This window comes from Labeo rohita, chromosome 7 (assembly GCF_022985175.1).
Source record: "Labeo rohita strain BAU-BD-2019 chromosome 7, IGBB_LRoh.1.0, whole genome shotgun sequence".
NCBI lineage: Eukaryota > Metazoa > Chordata > Actinopteri > Cypriniformes > Cyprinidae > Labeo > Labeo rohita.
In genome coordinates this window covers 52895703-52916207 of record NC_066875.1, presented here as the reverse complement: position 1 = coordinate 52916207, position 20505 = coordinate 52895703, and the positions used below count along the sequence as shown (strand labels likewise).

General features: G+C 37.8%; 1 protein-coding gene across 1 annotated transcript in view; it reads right to left on the bottom strand.

The window, feature by feature from the left end:
- The window catches only part of LOC127168741 (mitogen-activated protein kinase kinase kinase 11), a 30012-nt gene that overhangs the window by 7804 nt on the left and 1703 nt on the right, over positions 1-20505 (bottom strand). The window contains exons 2-8 of the mRNA XM_051115794.1: positions 6960-7140; positions 5475-5623; positions 3847-4022; positions 2091-2334; positions 1022-1129; positions 573-723; positions 380-486 (exon numbers count right to left, since the gene is read on the bottom strand). Coding sequence (XP_050971751.1) covers positions 380-486; positions 573-723; positions 1022-1129; positions 2091-2334; positions 3847-4022; positions 5475-5623; positions 6960-7140 — 1116 coding nt within the window. The remainder of the gene's footprint in view (positions 1-379; positions 487-572; positions 724-1021; positions 1130-2090; positions 2335-3846; positions 4023-5474; positions 5624-6959; positions 7141-20505) is intronic.

Here is a 20505-nt window from a genome sequence, read left to right as displayed (position 1 = left end):
TCTTTCGTTTGTGCCATGATTCACTTTCACAAACACGATCAGACTTTAATAGATCCCTGTTCTTTAACTAAATCAGGGCATAAACTGACACCTAATTGTCATCCTACTGACTAAAAACACTTCTGAACACACTGACTCTAATTTCACCTTAAAATGAACTGCTAATACTAAAGATTCACATACTTTTGCAACTCACAAATATTTAACGATGGATAATTTTTCATAATAAATAAATGATAACGTATATATTTTCCTCTGATTTGTGTAATTGTGCTCTCTTTGTCAATTTTCAAATCTTGTGTGAAATACAGAAAATTCTAAAGGGTTCACAAACTTTTAAGCAGCACTGTATATATATTCGTGTGTGTGTGTTAGTTACCGTTGTGGCTGGACTCTGGTGTGATGGGTCTGTACTCCTCAAAATCAGCTTTTGAGTCTTCGCTCTCGTGACTGTCCACCTCCAGGAGTTTGGCTCTCATCGACAGACTGACACACACAAACACACGCATCAGATTCATCTGTTTCACACACAAACACGCTGATTAAACACACACACAGTGTGTATCCCGTACCTGTTCTCCTGTGTGCTCAGACGGAGGATCTTTGGACTTTTGGGGCTTTTGGGGCTCAAATGAGGAGCGAATCTCCTCTCGCCGTTGGTCTGTTTGAGAGGAAGAGACTCCAGCGGCCAAACCGAGCTCCACTTACTCTCACTGGGACTCACTGACACACACACACACACATGAGACACAACAGCGCCAACAGGTGCAAAACACACTTTCACCATCATGTACAGGGTCTTCCGATTATTTTAAATAATTAATTTAGTCAAATTAACTGCACATCAAATTTGATGTCTTTTTTACTTTGCTTCTTTGTATATTCATTTTAATTCTGTATCCGTTTACTACCTTTCACTTGTATTTGATAGTGCCGTGTGATTTTGTGTTTTGTACAGTGTATTTGGAAGCATAAGGTAAGTAATGAGAGGTGAGAGCGCTGGATATGCGGACACACTCACGCTGAATCGCTCGGAAGCGCGGGCCGATGGACGGCGAGCCCAAATCTGGAGAATTCCGCCTCTTCTCCAGACACGGAGACGCCTGGACCGTGATCTTATGGATAAAATCTACACAGCAGAAAACAAACAAAACAACATTTACAATCACATCACCACAAACACAGACTTTCAACACTACACAAAACAACAACTGCAACACACTACACATAAAACAATGAGATTTTGGTGTATTTTACTGCCATAACATGCCTACTTTCAGACCTCTGGAAATAAAGCATCCAAAACACACATTTAAGTTTTTGTTTTATTGCACTTTGTCTGTTAGCATCTGTATGTTTCAAGAGCCGTTTTATTCCTTTTTTTTTGTTGAAGGTTTTCACTTCACGTTTCATTTACACTGATTTATATCACATTTCACTCCTAAGACATGGTGAAAAAGTGTTTGTTTTCTGTCTGTTGACAGTATTTTCTGATTTATGGAGTGATAGAAAAAGAAATCCAAAATCCCCTCTGTAAAAACCTTTAATATGGCAACAAAAAGTTTTTGATTTCTTTTCTAGACATTTATGCAAATTAGTGCATATTTATTAAACATTTCAGAAATACAAAACTATTGTATTATTGTACTGTGATTAGTTAACGGTGTATGCTGAGATTTATTAGTTCATACTTTTTTACACTATTCACCTTTAGTTTCTTGCTTTAATATCAAAACCACTGTTGAGTACAACAGTTAATAATTACTAACAATGTAAAGAAGAGTGTGTGTGTGTGTGTGTGTTCTGTTCTGTAACATTATTATTTCTATTCTAGTGTCATAACAGCTCATTACTGTGCAACTGCAGCTCATTAATTTCTTTAGTACAGTGAGTGTAATAATTATCATCAGCTTAATATAATGATCTCACATACACCGATCACAACAGATTATATGAGGACAGAAGCGATCCAAACCAGATCAGAACATCACAGACTGCACCCTAGCAACAGCCTAGCAACACTTAATGTGCTGAAAGTTGTCTAGAACACCCCAGTAACTGCACAGAAAGTGACTAGGATGGAGACTCACCCTGCGGCATGCTGATCTTCTCTCCGTTCTTCACCTTCAGCTTGTGTTTCTTGAAGGTTCCCTTGCGTTTCTTGACGTTGGGTTTCTGGTTCTGGTTGAGGTGCAGGATGAGCAGCGATAGCTCGCGCTCGAACACGTCCTGCTCCCACTGCGCTAACTGCTGCTCGCGCTGACGCAGGAACTCCTCGTGAGACTTCTGCTCCAGCGCCGCGCGCTTCAGCTCCTCCTCACGACACCGCAGCTCCTGCACACACACACGATTCACACACGGCCTATGAAAACTGACTGTAGATCAGCACTTCTCCAAAGACCCTCACTGTCCAGGCCAATATCTGAAATCTGGGGTTCACATCATTAACTAAAACCACTAGAAATATTTTTATTACTTAAAATGAACATTAACGGAAATAATATATTAAAAAAAATGTTTTATTCTATTTTTTTTTTTTTTACTAAATTTACAGAAAATAAGGATGTTGATATATCAATAATTACAATAATTATAATACATTAAATTCTACTTTTCTAAAATGTAATTTAATTTATATGACCTTTTCCACTTGTTTGCGTTTATGGAACAAGGTTTTTAAATGACTTTCATCTCACAAATAATAATAATAATAATAATAATAATTATACATGTATTTTATATAGTGCTTTTAAAAGTTGCTTTCTCAAGGCACGTTACATGAAAGCTTACATTAAGGAAAACACTACAATATAAGACAATATACTAGAAATACAACAAAAGATCAATCGCAAAAAACAACACAAATTACTACTCAATAAAATATTTTAGAGCTTGATACAACTACAAAAAAATTATATTCATTACAGAAATGCCCATGACTTTTTAAGTTGAAGAACCAAAACAACTAAAACTAAAAAGAAAACTAAAAACTGAAACTTAAAAAAAAAAAAACATTTAAATACATATATAAAAAGGACAAAAACACAAAAATATTAAAACTGTTACATTAGAATGAAAAGTAGAAAATAGAAAAATAAAATGTAATTTAAAGAAAAAATGTAGAAAAATTAAAAAAGCACGTTTGCATTTATGGGATGAGGTGTTAAAATTATTTTTAACTCACAAATGGCAATTTTTACTTTAGAGCCTGACATTACTAGAAAAATGTAAATTGATCATAGACATTTCCATGACTTTTCCACATGCAAAAATCAAAATGTTTAAAATTCCCCCATATATCCAGGTTTTAACAGTCAAGTCAAGTCAAGTCACCATTATTTATATACTGCTTTTAACAATACACAATTGTGATAAAGCGGCTGTACAGTGTTAAATAGGAAATAGTGCATCAATAATGCAAAAGGGCAACAGTAAACATTCAATTTTCAGGTAAAGGCAGTTCATCACTGAATTCAATGATCAGTCATCATCCAGTTCAAATATTATAATAAATAAATATTACACAAAAATGAATACAAATTTTAAAAAGGCTGACCTTTTTAGCTGTCTTAGTTTCTTTTAAAGGTTGTTTTGTCTTATTTTAAATAATTTTAAGTGCACTGAGGCCTCCCGTTGGCCCCGGGCCCCTTTCACAAATGTATGTAGACTGTGGTAAGACTACTGAAATGCCATCATTACTAGAGTTATTAATGTAAAACCACAGATTTTCACATTTAATGAGCGGAATTAATGCGTGCATGTGTTTGCTGAGGAGTTGTGGGTGAGTGACCGTTAAACCATGAGAGCAGATCTAAACGGGTCTAACGTATCCCATCACGCACGTACCTTCTCTTTGGCCCGCAGCTCGTCGAACATGTCCTGGATCTCGAGTTTCCAGTCCTCCTGGAGCGAATGGAAGGAGTCCTGCGGCATCTCGTCCATCACCTGCTCCTCCAGAGCCGTCAGCTGCTGCAGGATGGAGGAGAAACTGGGCCGCCGGTGCGGATCCTGATCCCAGCACTCTGACGCACACAATAACTCTCAATTTAATTCAATCTCATTTAATACTACGATTCATATTATTCATATTTTAAGTTTGATTTTACTTGATCTGTTTTCACTTTAAATTTAGATTTAAAAAAAAAAAGGTCCATATAGTTTTTCAAAATTTTTACTTCAGTTTTAGGTTATTTTAATACATGGTAAACTAAATGAAAATTAGATGAGCTGAAATAAAATAGGATTATTTTATTTTATATCAGTTAAAGTTTATTGTATTTCATGGTTTTAGTTTTTATTTGTATATTTTCTGTTTTAATTTTAATTTGCTGTGTGATTTTGCCATTTTTAACGACATTATATATATATGGACCACAAAACCAGTCATAAGGGTCAATTTTTCAAAATTGAGATTTATACATCATCTGAAAGCTGAATAAATAAGCTTTCCATTGATAGGAAAATATTTGGTCAAGATACAACTATTTGAAAATCTGGAATCTGAGGGTGCAAAAAAATCTAAATATTGAGAAAATTGCCTTTAAAGTTGTCCAAATAAAGTTCTTAACAGTGTATATTACTAATCAAAAATGAAGTTTTCATATATTTACAGTAGGAATTTTACAAAATATCTTCATGGAACATGATCTTTATTTAATTTCCTAATGATTTTTGCCATAAAAGAAAAATCAATAATTTTGACCCATACAATGTATTTTTGCCTATTGCTACAAATATATCCCAGCGACTTAAGACTGGTTTTGTGGTCAAGGATCACATATATATATATATATTTATTTATTTGACTTCAGTGTTGGTTTTAGTTATTTTAGTACATTAAATTAAACTAAATGAAAAAATGTTGTCTTGGCAAGTAGCTGAAATAAAATAAGTCTAAAGGGCACCTATTATGAGATGTCTTCTTATTGGAGCTACAGAAATGATTCATTCAAGAGCAGTGAGTGATTTCTGTCTTTATTTTATTGTTTAGGTCATAAATTGACAGCACAGATGGCAGTATATTACTGGTACTGATTATTACGCTGCTGCCACACAGATCTGATAAAAAGATGCAATTTCTTTCCCAGCTGTTTCCCTTCACAGACCGTGTAACGTTTTTAACATAAACTTGTGTGTATTTGACAGTTCAAGCGCAATAAACCATGAAACTTCATTTACTAGTTTAGAATTTAGAATTTTTAATATTTTATTTTATTAAACAATTTATTTAAAGTTAAAAATGTAGTTTTAAGTAACAGAATTTTTTTTTATGGTTTTATTTTTTATTTTTATATTTTCTGTTTTAATTTTAGTTTAATTTTTAGAAATTTTGGCATCTAAAAAACTCATAAAAAACTAAAGACTTCCTGTCCAGTCCAACAAGCATTTATTGAAACTTTTTATTTTCTCTTTATCTTTGGCTATTAGAGAAAATGGATGATTGAATGAATGAATGAATGAATGAATGAACACACCGGCCATGAGCTGGGCGAAGGGTTCGGGGCAGGTGGAGGGGATGGGAAGGGTCAGTTTGTTCACAGCGACTCCATAAGCCACAGCCAGACCATCGATCCCTCTGTACGGAGCCTCTCCGGTCAGCAGCTCCCATAATAACACACCATAACTACACACAGAATGAGAGACAGACGGCCCACAGACGCTTTATATAGCTGTCTAATTACAGCATTACACACACACACACACACACACACACTCTTACTGATTTGTGCATATGTGGTTTATGGGGACTCTCTTTAGGCGTAATGGATTTTTTTCTACTGTACAAACTGGATGTTCTACCCCAACCCTACACCTAAACCTACTCACCACAGGAAACTACTGGCAAGTTTTGATTTTCATAAAACACAGTTTAGTATTTTTGGTTTATGCCTTTTAGTTTTTGGGGACACAGGAAGTGTAAACCTCATAAACCATGTTTACATCATTATACACGCGTGTCCTCATAAACCATATAAACCAGAACAACATGAGAGCATCTGATGTTTTGCAGAGGAAAGTGTGGTTTTAAGGGCAAACGGTGAAGCCGTACGTCTCATTTGTGTCTGCGGCTGATCAATCTAGAGCCGTCATTCTGAGCGCCGCGTTAATGAACGTCACGTCCGAGGGAAATGAGCTGCTTCGGATGATTCGACAATTTCTACATCATATTAAAAATATGCTTTGATAAGAATATTGCAGTATTTAAAAGCGGATGATGTTCAGGCGTGTTGAACGTATGGTACAAAACCTATTCTTCTAACATTAAGAAACATCAAATTATTCCCTGATAGAAATTTAGCCTAAATGAAATGCTTTTTATTTTTAAGATAAAATGATAACTCATGCTGACTATCAGGTTTTGGGTGAAATATGATTCATTCACGCAGTTTGACGTCACCAGGTCTGCGTTTCCCTTTCAGAGATACATCAGAGCTCCTGATTTCAGCGATTATTGCGTGATTATGCAGCAGTGAGTCAATCATATGATCTCTAGTAGTGGGTCAACCGGTAATTCCTGAAGAGCAGATGAACGTCATCTAGAACTGACTGCAATAACTACCGCTCATCAACATGCAGATCTAGAATAAGCCACAATGACTGTATGTACGGTTTACAACCTCAGCAAGTGAAAACATCAAACTAAATCATGAGTAAAAGTGCTGAGAACATGGATGTGAAGACTTCATCATTTTTACAATATTCCTTCTGTGCAAATGCTTGCCAGATTGTGAACTACATTAAACAGAGCTGTAAATAATAAGGTCATCAGTGCTTTTTCCACAGCGTGTGAGAGAGAGAGCTGCCAGATTGTGAATATAAACTAAACACTTTTAAATGAGAGGCTCTGATTGGAGATTTAAATTCTCAAAATCTGGCAACCACATGACAACGTGTCAGGTGTTACTATGATGAGCATGTGATCTCGTAGCAGACGTGTTTTCTCAGAGGATCTTTCTCACCTCCAGACGTCGCTGCCTTTGGAGAAGGTGGATGATTTGATGACCTCCGGCGCCATCCAGGCGTAGGTTCCCGCTGTGCTCATCTTAGTCGTCTTGTGCCACTCGCGCGCCAGACCGAAATCTGTGATCTTCAGGGTTTTTCCCTCGATGCTGCCCTTCTCCACAGGCTCTGCCAGCAGAACTGACACAAACACAGATGTCAGAAATAATGCTTTTGATAATATTTTCTCTTCAGAAACAATGTGCCACACACACACAAATCTTTCACATCCTCCTCTGAACCATCAACAATCACACTTTACTTGTCAACCGTTGTTTAACCGTTTCATTTTTTTAAGTCCAGTTTGACAAGTCACCTTTATTTTTATAGCACTTTAAACAATAGAGATTATTTGAAAGAAGTCCTGTGATCCTGGATGTATGAGATCAATGTTGTGAAATGTGTTGAAATATTATTTAGAGAGGAAGAGGGAAGGCGAGAAAGATTTAAAAAAAAAAGGAAAAAAAAAAAATCACATTTAAGTAGGTAAATAAATAAATACTTCACTTGTTTAGCTAATTACATAATAAGCAGGGGTGCGCTGATCCGATATTCAGTACTGGTATCGCTCTGATACTGGCATTTTCAGACAAGACCGGTCCAAATTCAATAATGTGTGTACACCGACTATTCTGTGTTATTGTTAAGCCCCATGAAAGCCACAAAAACATTATAGAGCACAAAAAACTTTTCATTTTATTTAAAAAAAAAAAAAAGTTTTCACTGTATTTCAAGTGTTCTAAAGCCGTTACATAGTTTAATGTGAAGAACAGATGAATATTTAAGTCAGCTTGATGTGAACTCTTCTCTCCGCTGTGGATGTCTGTCGTCCTCCATTCAACATTCAAACTGTGTGTCGCTGTACGATCAAACTCTTGGTTAAATGTTCCTAATATTATACTTAATCTGTAAAAAAAGGTCAAAAAAGGACTTTATCTTGCTGGAGTTTCATGCCGTTTCTAAATCGTGTTACTTTTCTACCGGTGTCTGTTGGCTCACAACACTGGAGCAGAGCACACGTTTAAAAATAAAGATGCTTCACGATGTCACTGAAGAACCTTTTTTGTTTAAATGGTTCCATAAAGAACCTTTAACATCTGAAGAACCTTTCTGTTTCACAAAAAGTTCTTTCTGGTGAAAGAAGGTTCTTCAGATTATAAAAAGGTAAGAACGAGATGGTTCTTTAAAGAACCTTTGACTGATGTGTTCTTCTGTGGCATCGCTGTGAAGAAGCTTTTAAAGCACCTTTATTTTGAAGAGTGCACTATGAATTGTTCTTCAGGAGCACAGTAACTGAAATCTAAAGCTGTTAAAAGAAAAGGCTCAATAAACTAACGCACAGGTTTAATACACTATGGATCGATACACACAGGATGTGCATAAGCGCTCTGTGCCGCTCTGAGTTTGCAGCCTTTCGTAATAATACTTTTGCACAGTGAAAGATTATTAATAGCCTTTCTTGTTTGTCTTATCTATCATCTATCACATTAAAAAGAAATGTCATTTGATTTATTATATATATACATAGAAAGACATGAACATCTTGGATGACAAGGGGTGAGTACATTATTTGTAAATTGTCGTTCTGGAAGTGGACTTCTCCTTTAATAAGGAATTGGTCCCCCTTCTATCCCGGGAAGGCTTTCCACCGGATTTTTCAATGTTTCTGTGGGAGTTTTTCCCCATTCATTCAGCAGATTATTTGTGAGCTCAGGAACGAGAAGGCTTGTCTCACAATCTCTGCTAAAGTTCAGCCCAAAGGTGTTGTAAGGGGGTTAAGGTCAGGACTCCCCACACGATCACCCCTCCTCCAGCTCATTTTACAACTGGCAGTCAGACAGGAACCGTTCTCCAAAAACCCAGAGCCGCCCATCCGACTGTGTGATTCACTCCATCCCACGCTCGGTACAATTGTACAGGTGATGCACACGTGGTCCTCAGCTTCAAATCACTGCTGCTCCTAAACGCTTCCCAACAACTCCACTTACAGATGAGTGTGGAATATCCAGCAGAGACGAAACTCATTGCAAAGCTGGAATCCTATCAGTGCCACGCTTCAGTCCTCTTCAATTTTTTCCCCACAAATGAGTGTAAACACTGACTGCATGGCTAACGCTCGATTTCATACGACTGTGGCGACGGGTCTCACCCAAACACCTGAATGCAGTCATTATGAGGCGTGTCTCAATGCTTCTGTCCGTATAGTGTATGTTCTATATATGAAATGAGATTATAGGTTGAAAATTCTAAAAACACAAAGAACAAGAGATCTGCCTGTCTCTTTCTCAGCAGGAAGACAGCAGTGTGTGTGTGTGTGACGTCAAAGCTGTTGCAAAAGTCTGCAGAAGAGAGAGAGCTTTGTGCCTGGACAAACACACTTAAACACACACACACACACACACTCAGCAGGCCTTCAACTGGCCAGTTTCTGCTGTGGTGAATATTTAGACACACACACACATCTGTGTTCTGGACGATGAAGGAAATGTGGAACGAAATTGCAGAACATGAAGAAGTGAAACTACCGCCCTGCCTTCAATCCAACTAGAAGAATCTGTCTGTCTCTCTGCCACTGACCACACACACACACACACACACACACTCACACTCACACTCACACTCCTTTGTGGCGGTAACGCTGGCTTCCGTCGGCCGCTCCAGCAACGCCCCCCCCCACCCCCACAGGAAGTGACGCAAATGAAATCAACACACTTCTAAATAAAAACGACAAAATCTGGAGACACACAGCAACGTTTCTTGAGTTCACTTCAAGGCACGTTTCAAGAATACGCTTCACTCATCTGAGTTCCTGTTTGAACTATTAGAGTTCTTTCACATCTTGCTCTGATACAGGTGCTCCTTCACACTGACATTCATTCATCAGACGCTTCTATCTGAAGCAAATGAGGAACAAAAGCAACAAGGGCCAAAGTCATCAAGGGCAAGAACTGATTAAATGGAGAAAAATAACATGAACAGACATTACGTTAAAATCTGACATTAATGCAAAAAGGTAAACGGAGAATGAAATCAACATGTGTCGATCAGGGTTTACGAGTTTGTGTCGGGTCGTTAAGCAGAACACAGGAAAGGCTCGTCAATCAGACGCACAATGCAAAGACGAGCTTTCATACAGAGGTTTCCGTCCTTTTATCGGCCACACAGAAATGATTCTGACAAATCAGCATGTCTGTGAGTCTTGCTCTCTGCACTTCCTGTATTGCAGTATCAGGGCATGTGAAGTTCAGCTCCGTCTCCAGCGTTAATCATCACTGATCCAGGACCTGCTGGAGTCTGCTCTACCGCTGCTGAAACACAAGACCTGCTGAAAACAGCCTAAACAGGCAGCACAGAGTGCAGGAGTCTGAGAAAGCCAACTTACTGAAACGCTATTTAAACAACTTCTGAGACTAAAATGATCAACTGTAACTCGTCCTAGAGCTTTAACTCTACAAACTCCAAACTCAGCCCAGATCTTCACACTGATCTGAAGTTAGTTGCTGTATCTTTTCTAACTGATCGGACTTACGATTTTCCTTAAAATGACGATTACAATTGGGAAAAATCCCATAGACTTACATTGACGGAATGTTCAAATGAGCCAACACTATTCAAACTACAACTGACAAAACTCCCAGAATCCACTGAGACTCAATCTATCTATTTATCTACCTATCCATCCCTAGCAACTAGAATCATGCTAGCAACTTGCTAATCATGTTAGAAACATGCTAGCAACATGCTAGTAATTTGCTAATCATGCTAGCAACATGCTAGCAACCTGCTAATCATGCTAACAACATGCTAACAACTTGCCAATCATGCTAGTAATTTGCTAATCATGCTAGCAACATGCTAGCAACCTTGATAATCATGCTAACAACATGCTAACAACTTGCCAATCATGCTAGTAACTTGGTAATCATGCTAGCAACATGCTAGTAATTTGCTAATCATGCTAGCAACATGCTAGCAACCTGCTAATCATGCTAGCAACATGCTAGTAATTTGTTAATCATGCTAGCAACATGCTAACAACTTGCCAATCATGCTAGTAACTTGTTAATCATGCTAGCAACATGCTAGTAATTTGCTAATCATGCTAGCAACATGCTAACAACTTGCCAATCATGCTAGCAACTTGCCAATCATGCTAGAAACAAGCTAGCAACATGTTAGTAACTTGTTAATCATGCTAGCAACATGCTAGTAATTCGCTAATCATGCTAGCAACATGCTAACAACTTGCCAATCATGCTAGTAACTTGTTAACCACGCTAGCAACATGCTAGTAATTTGCTAATCATGCTAGCAACTTGCCAATCATGCTAGAAACAAGCTAGCAACATGCTAGTAATTTGCTAATCATGCTTGCAACATGATAGCAACATGCTGGTCATGCTAGAAACAAGTTAGCAACATGATATCTATATATCCATCATCTAATAATTTCTATCCATCTAAAATTAACCTTTAAAACATTCAAGCTTTAAGCTTCAAAAGTCCTTTACACTTCAATCTGTTTCAGACTGAAAACCATCAAACTTTTAAATCTTCTAAAATCTTTTAAAACTTTTTAGAGCTTTTTAAAACTTTCTGGTCCGGCTTTCTCCAGCCAACTTTTTTATCTAGTTATAAATGTAGCTATTTTCCTTTAAATGCTAAAAATTAAGTTAAAAAATAATTAAAAAATGAAAAACAAAATCTTTAAAATGATAATTAATTCATTAAATAAATAATCAATTAAAATAACGGTGGGAAAAAACGCATCAATAAATCTGCCCCTGTTGTAGATCACTAATCAAGCGCAAGTAAATATGAGTCAGACACAGCAGGAGTCAAGTGTTCTGAGTGCAAACGTGTCTCTAAACGATCCGCTCTGTCACGTGATCTTCGGTCTCTGCACATCTGCTCGTGCGGCCCAACGCGCTTCTCTCCGCTCAGAAATCACTCTGTAATTACGCCGGGCTTTCTTAAGGAATGCGACCGTCTTCACCGCACGCTGGATGCCACGGCGACACGGCCCGACGGTAACCGTGGCAACCGGCCGTGTTTGTTTTGATGCGGAGGCTGTTTACCGTATGAGAGGGGGCCTTGTTCACGCCGCTCCCAGAATGCACCTCAGCGAGCTCCAGCGATCACGATTTCCCTCAGTCTCCAGCAAATCAACCGGCTAACCTTCTCACAGCCGCCTGTCTCTGTCTGTGTGTGTGTGTGTGTGTTGAGGTTGCCAGACAGTCTGTACGTCGTACTAAGACAAAGACTCGTTCTTCTGAGGGAAAAACCCCCAGTGCAGCAGAATCCAGCCCACGACACAGAGACAGACAGTCTCTCTCACGCTTCAGATAGTCAGAAACCACTACAAACACCTAGTTATCACCCAGAGCATGTTGACAATCACCTAGCAACACCCCAGCACGCATCCAAACACCCCAGCGATGCACTAGTTATCACCCGCAATGTAGCAACACCCCGGCAACCACCCACATCCCCCACAACGCCTAATACTGTGTTTTTTCTAACATCTATAAAGTCATTTTGAGAGAAAGCCTCACTCACTGAGAGCAGGTTCATTAAAAGGTTCTCTGAAATCTCTGAAATCGGTCACTAATTAACTCTCCTGTGTGCCGCTGTGAGCGCTGAAGTTTAACCGGAACCGGGTACTAGTGCTGACCTCTGACCCCTCAGAAACATCAGCGGCTCATTTAATGCAACCATATAAGAAAGACGAAAGAAAGACTCTACAGCTGTGCCCAGGGTTATTCATGTTAACTGAAGCTATATATACATATACATACACTACCAATCAAAATGTTTGGGATCAGTAAGATTTTTAATATATTTTAAATAAGTTTCTAATGCTCATGAAGGCTGCATTTATTTGATCAAAAATACAGAAAAAAAAATGTTATACTGTGAAATATTAAAACAACGTTTTTCTATTTTAATATACATAAAAAATCAAATTTATGTCTGTGATCAAAGCTGAATTTTCAGCATCATTACTCCAGTCTTCAGTGTCACATGATCCTTCAGAAATCATTCTAATATACTGATTTATTATCAGTGCTGGAAACAGCTGTGTTGCTTAATATTTTTTTGGAACCTGTGATACCTTTTTTCAGGATTCTTTGATCAATGAAATGTTTAAAAGGAACAGCATTTATTTAAAATAGAATTTTTTTCTAACAATATACACTACTGTTCAAAAGTTTGGGGTCAGTACATTTTTATTCTTTCTTTGAAAGAAATTCATATTTTTATTCACCAAGGATGTGTTAAATTAATTAAAAAAAGAAGTGCTAGCATAGATTTACATTGTTAGAAAATATTTATATTTTGAACAAATGCTGTTCTTTTTAACTTGTTATTCATCAAAGTATCATGAAAAAAAAAGAATCACAGGTTCCAAAAAAATATTTGTCAGCACAACTGTTTCCAACATTGATCATTCTAATAATAAATCAGCATATTAGAATGATTTCTGAAGGATCATGTGACACTGAAGACTGGAGTAACAGCTGATGAAAATTCAGCATTGCATCACAGGAATAAATTATATTTTACAGTGTATTCAAATAAAAGCCATTATTTTATATTGTAATAACATTTTGCAGTTTTATCATTTTTTCTGTGTTTTTGATCAAATGAATGCAGCCTTGATGAGCATAAGAGACTTCTTTAAAAAACATTACAAGTCTTACTGATCCCAATGTTTTGAGCAGTAGTGTATATATATTTAAATTAATTGCCAAGACATCATTTCTCATGTTCTTTTAGTTTCACTTAATTTAGGTAAAATAATTAACTTAAAAAAAACAAACAAACACTATATAAAGGTGTTTATATAAACTATATAAACTTATAAAGGCTATAATTAGGGGTCGACCAATTATCAGTGGAGATATTAAGCATTTTTATGGTTATCGGTATCGGCCATTTTTAAAATCAATTTGCCAATAAAATAATTTAAAAGCATTTAAAGAAAGTGTTTGTCAGAGCCCTTGCTATTCTTAATTTTGACATCAATTTTAATTTTTACACCAGACATATGTATCAGTTCGAAATATCGGTTATCGGTCGACTTGATCTGTGATAATCGGTATCAGCATCGGCCCTGAGAACCACATATCGGTCGACCCTCATCTATAATAACATCTCAGTGATTCTAAAATAGCACTGGAATTGCCTCATCAATACACTGATGTAAAAATCACACACAAACTAACCATCACCAGACAGGAAATCCAAGGATGAACCTATAGGGTCAAAACATTCTTAAAAATTAAACAGGCATGGCTAAATCATTCTCAATCAACGGCACGCATTTAGAAAACAGATTCATTTACAAGTCATTCTGACTACATCTCACGATGGGGAACGCAGCAGTATTACGGGGGCAAACTGCACATTTTGTTTAGGAAACACAACGCTCCGGTTTCCCTTCGATCTAAAGTTTCCGCCATGAATCGAGTGATTTGGGTCACTGTGTGTGTGTTTCTGGAATACTCTGCCCCCTTGACATGCTCATTCCAGAGCGCCGCTGTCTTTGGGAAAAAGCTGAACTCCCGGTGCATGCTGGGAAATATTTCTAAGGGTTGGAAAAAAGGGGAATCCCGTGCCAAGATCGTACCTGCCTCCTCCCCAAATCTGCCTGCTCAATCTCCGGATGTGGCCTTTCCAAAATAAAGAGACTGCGAGGCCATGAGCTGCTCGTCCTTATCTCACACACGCACACACACACACAAGCTAATAAAAGCCGCCGCACATCATGAAAGAGAACAAGTAAAAGCTTTAAATGCAGTGAATGAAAATGAGCAAATTCAGACAATGATTTAAAGGGACAGTTCACACAAAAATTTAAATCCTGTCACCATTTACTCACATCAAGTCCAAACCTGTGTGAGCTTCTTTCTTCTGTTGATCACAAAAGAAGATATTTCAAAGAATGCTGGTAACTAAACAGCTGACGGTAGCCATTGACTTCCAAAGTATGGGGGGAAAAAATACTATGGAACTCAATGGCTACCGTCAACCGTTTGGTTGTTAAGCTGAAATATGTGTTTTTTTTTTAATTATTGTTTTAACTTATATTATTTTTTATAATATTTTAATGAAAATGTTTTTTGTTTTTTTGCTTTTAGCTGATGCACTAAAGTGGTCAAACACTTTTATGGTCATTTTTGCCGTCTAAGGGGCAGCTCTTGTGACTCTGCTAAACATTTCTCAGAAGAAAGTAAGTCGTATGGGATCGAATGATGGCAGAGCGTTCATTTCTGTGTGAACTATCTCTTTAAGTTTGTCTGTGTTTGAATGTTTCTCATTCAGTCAAACCGCATTTGATATCCTCCACGCCTTCATTCATCTGCGCCTGTCCCACCCCAAAAAAATGTCAGAGGTTGAAAACAGACCGAAAGCATCGGAGTTTCGCTCTAAAACCGTGTTCCTGTTTTAAACAAAAGTCACACAGAAACACTTCAAACCAGCAGATTTCTGCACTCAGCAGCACGGAAGCACAGCTGACGTCAAACAGCTTCCTCCTCAGCTCTGGGGATGATAAAGCTCGCAGTCCGACCGCTGTTAAACTCAGTAGTGTGCTGTACTGCGGCGTCAAACCCAACACAAGTCCAGCCTCTCGTACGATTCAAATCAATCAGCATCAGATGCTGCCTAGGAAGGGAACCGTCTAAATATTAGCAATGGACGAGCTGGCTAAGACAAAACTGGCAAATAATGCAATTCAGACTGCGTCATTATAATCATCACCAAACATCTGAAAAGCTAGAAGCGCTACGGCATGCATCGCTTTTAAATCTGCATGTGCAAAAATTACACACTTGCAATGTGTCTAAACCAAAGAGCTTCTGAAGAGAAGCGGCCGACAAGGACAAATCACACATATCGCGACTGCGACTGCACTGACAGACGGTAGTAAACAAAGACAAACACGAAGGTTTGCAACAGAACTAAAGTTTACAGATTTGTGCATGAACAATGAAAATATTATTTTATCATGAAACAGAACACGTAAACGCTTTAAACATGCCGTTGTAAAATTCTGATGCACCAAATCCATGCCAGTGTTATTTCAGTATCATTGATATACTATTACAACATTTTCCTTTTATTTTAACTTGAAACTAAAATTAAATTAACTTTAAAATTACTTCAAATAATCAATTATTAACTGTAAAGATATATTAAAACTCTCTCTCACACACACAAGAGAAAATAACTAAAAAGTAAATAAAATTCAAATGAAAATGGAAAATGTAACACTAATATTTAGCCAAAATAGCGAAGAATCTTAAAATGAATTAATTGACACAAGTATAGAGCGCGCAAAAACGAGTGGAGAAATACATTTCAACAAAGCACATGGCAGATATGACGGTTAATCCACTACTATCATGTATTACAGTGTAATCAAATCATCAAAATTGATTTACACATCTGTCACCTCACAAACTCCCTCCAGATCGCTGCTGATTTACTGAGCAGGTTTGAAATCAACACGGCGCATGACGGGTAAACGACAGCGATTGTATGAGGATATGACTTCATTTTCCCACGATTACCGGCTGTCTGTGTCAATGCAAACAGACCACAAAATCAGACCACTATCATCATCCCCAAATACTCCACCTGGAGCAAATCTCAATTGTGTGATTCTGTAGATCACTGCAAAATCTAACTATTATCACACAGATCAATAAATCAAGTCTGATATTTGCGCATCTGTACCTACGTAAATACAGTTCACTCACGTGAAGCCATGTATACTACATAGCAAACCTCTACTGCGTGACTGTTTATACCATAACATAGTGTAACTATATTTTCATCCGGCTCTGCTTCATTGGACTATAAAGTATGAAGATTATAAACATCTTAAGTTTGTGTGCAGTGTGTCTTGACAAAAGCACGACACAGATCAAATTGACTTGGCTTGACTTCGATTCCTCTGTAGCTTCTGTAAAGTGATCTTCTGTCCTTGCGTTCACCTGGTAAACACCAGACGCTCAGACTTTGGACCGCAGACGGAAATGAGCCACGTTTAGGTGCAAAACCTTCAGATGTCTAAACAAATGTGATTATAAGACACAAAAGACTCTCCCAGGACAAAAGTCACAGCCAGACGAAAATCAAGCCAAGCTTTTAGTTTACTGACAGCGAAACGACGTGTGAAGAGGTGAAATTCACAAACATCAGATCCTATTTGAAGCTGAACATTCAGCTGTCAGGAGGGAGATTTCGACTAATGAGATTCACTGTTGTCATTCGACGAAAACAGCAGAATGAGCCGAGCGAGGATCCGAAGGAGTAAATCCAACACCGCGTGAGGATCGGCACAGAATCACAGCTCGTGGCAATACATTTTGAAGTGTTTGAATACATCTTTTATTAAATAATACACCCAGCAAAACCTTTCGAGCACATAATGACCTGATTAATTCATATTTTAACCACAATCGCACAACTGTCACGTTGGGTACTCGCTTCACTGAATCATAACGCTAAATCTCACTAATTAAACTTCACATTAAACTACTCATTAAATAATGAAACACACAAAACTACTGATTAAACACAGAAGAAACTCTTCACTTTAAACTACCATTTAAACACAGAGGACATTTCACACTAAACTACTGATTCACCAAACCCTGATTCACCAAACCCTTCCCTTAATCTACTGATTAATAAATCTTCGTGCTAAATTACCAATTATAGAAACCCTTCACACTGAACTACTGATTCCAGTGAACATTAAAAAATAGATTAAAGAATAAACTGTTACACTACTGATATTAAAGAAACTCTTCACATTAAACTACTCATTAAAGAAGAAACTGTTCATTTAACTACTAATTAAAGAATAAACTCTTGACATTAAACTGCTAAAGAAATAATGGGACATGAAGAAGGTCTTTAACATGAAAACTAATCGAATGCATGGCAGTGACCTGAACGCCGGCCCGTAATGCTCAGTCATCGAGCGCAGCGCAGGAACAGAGGGAGGCTGTCTTTAGAAAATGAGTAGGAAGCGAAAAATGAAGTTAGCTGGGGTGGGGAGGGGGAGAAGTAGACGAAAGAAGAAAGAAAAACACAGGATGCTGCAATCTGGAACGACAGAGCTCGAGAGACAAGTGAGGGCAGGTCTGGGACAAAGAGTTTGGAAAGTATTAAAAAACAACAGGCAGAGAGAGAGAGAGAGAGAGAGAGAGAGAGAGAAGATAAGATCGCAACTCCAGCTAGTGAATTGTGCTGCTTTGGCTGCAGTGTGTTGCGAGCCGGCATTAAAACGTTTGTTTTACGCAACTGAGGTGGTTTCCAGCCCGCCGGACGCGCACTCTCCTGACTCGGGAGGGAAGTGAAGGATCATGGGATATACGTGGGTGGACAATAACCAAACAGACACTGGGTAAAGGTGTAAGAGAGTGGGAAAAAAGAGAGAAAATTGAGGAAGGAAGACTACAAATACTCGCTTTTAAAAAGCACAGTGTGTCTCTGTGTACTTGGTGATTACAAGATAAATATTCATAGCTCTGACTAAATTCTGATTAAGCTGACAAACACACTCCTGCACCACATGTTCAAATGTTATATGAGTATTAGTAAAGAGTCTTAAAAACTGTTCACATGATTACAGAAACTCAACAAAAAAATCATTAAACAACTTTTGTGACTCTAAATTCTGATTGGATGCACTGTGATCAAAGTGTCTGCAAATGCTGCAAAATACCAAAGAGTCTACAGTTAAGACTAATGAAATAGTACTGTTCATTTGGATTATTATGATTAATACATTTAACATATTATCATCCAGCTGTTGAGCATGTTTTATAAAAGCATAAACCAGTGATTTTACCATGTTTGTGTCATCTAGCATCTAAACAGAACATCCTGATGAGCACAACAGTTCATTTGAAGAATAATAGCCTACATTTACTTTTATCTGAGGAAAACCAAGGCTGTAGAGTTTTACGGTACGTGAGTATCAGTCGGTACACGAGGAATCGACATGATACGACATAGTGAGCAATGCAAACACAAAGTTCAGCTCAGTACTACATGTCTGCGTCCTAATATGATCTTTGACCCCTGTGTGGTCTTGTTATCGAGTTTCACAACTTGGCAAAGTGTGTGTGTGTGTGTGAGTCATTTGATATCCAGGCCAACAACATTCCCTTCACAACTGTGTGATACATGCCATGGGAATATCCTCTTCTCCCAAAACAGGCGATTCTCTCAGAGTCCTGGAGCCCAACCAAATAACCCCAATAAATACTATTTAGGCCCAGATGGAATTTTAAAAAGGATATTGGAGGAATTCTGTGGATAGAGCTAAATTTACTACAACAGAGCTGAATGCAGAATTGAATTAGACACAATACCAAACCAAACGACAGACAGAGGATGCAGTAAATGAAGGGCGTTGCTATTCTACGGAAACCTGCAGAGCTTTTCCCTGAGTTCTGCGGGCGAGATTCCATGTGGGCCTGATAATAATCCCAAACCATAACACAACACTGCCAGCAGCTGAACGAGCCCAAGAACGGACCAGACTGGATGCATCTGCGTGCAACTTAGAGATGGACTCTAACAGAAATGAAAACTTGAGCTTGCCTGAGTAGGTCATGGGTTCGATCCCAAGGCACTGCATGAACTGACCAAATGTTTTGACTGAATGCAATGCAAGTTGCTTCAGAAATTGATCCTTTAATGTATGTGGCACTCAAAAATTAAAGTTTGGCAACAGAAACACAGAGGTCATGGGTTCGATTACCGGGAAATGCATAAACTGACCAAACATGTAGACTGAAATCAATGCTAGGGTTAGTTGCATCAGTAAAAAAAAAAAAGTATGCCAAATGCGTTAATGTGGAGAAAAAAAAACAAATTTAAAAAAAAATCTTTTTTTGTCATTAGTTGATACAAACTTTTGTGGCACTCAAAAATTAAAGTTTAGCAATAGAAATGCAGAAGTCATGGGTTCGATTCTCAGGGAATGCAGGAACTGACTAAATGAAGTGAATGCAATGTAAATTGCTTTTAAAAAAGCATCTCTACCAAATGCATTTATGTAAATGTCAATTCGGTAATGGAAACGCAAGGTCATGGGTTTGATTCCCAATGAATTCAAGAACTGACCAAATGTGCAGACTGAAATCAATGTTAGGGTTAGTTATGACAGAAAAAAAGTGTCTGCCAAATGCATTAATGGAAATTTTTTTAAAAAAAGTAAATCTTTTATTGTAATTAGCTGATCTAAACTTTTGTGGCGCTCAAAAATTAAAGTTCGGCAAAGTCACGGGTTCAATTCCCAGGGAATGCATGAACTGACCAAATGTGTAGACTGAATGCAATGTAAATACCTTTAAAAACGCATCTCTACCAATTGTAATTTATGTAAATGTAACAGAAATGGATTCTCTATGATCATTAGCTGGTCTAAACTTCGTAGGCACTCAAAAAGTAGAGTTCGGCAACAAAAACGCAAGG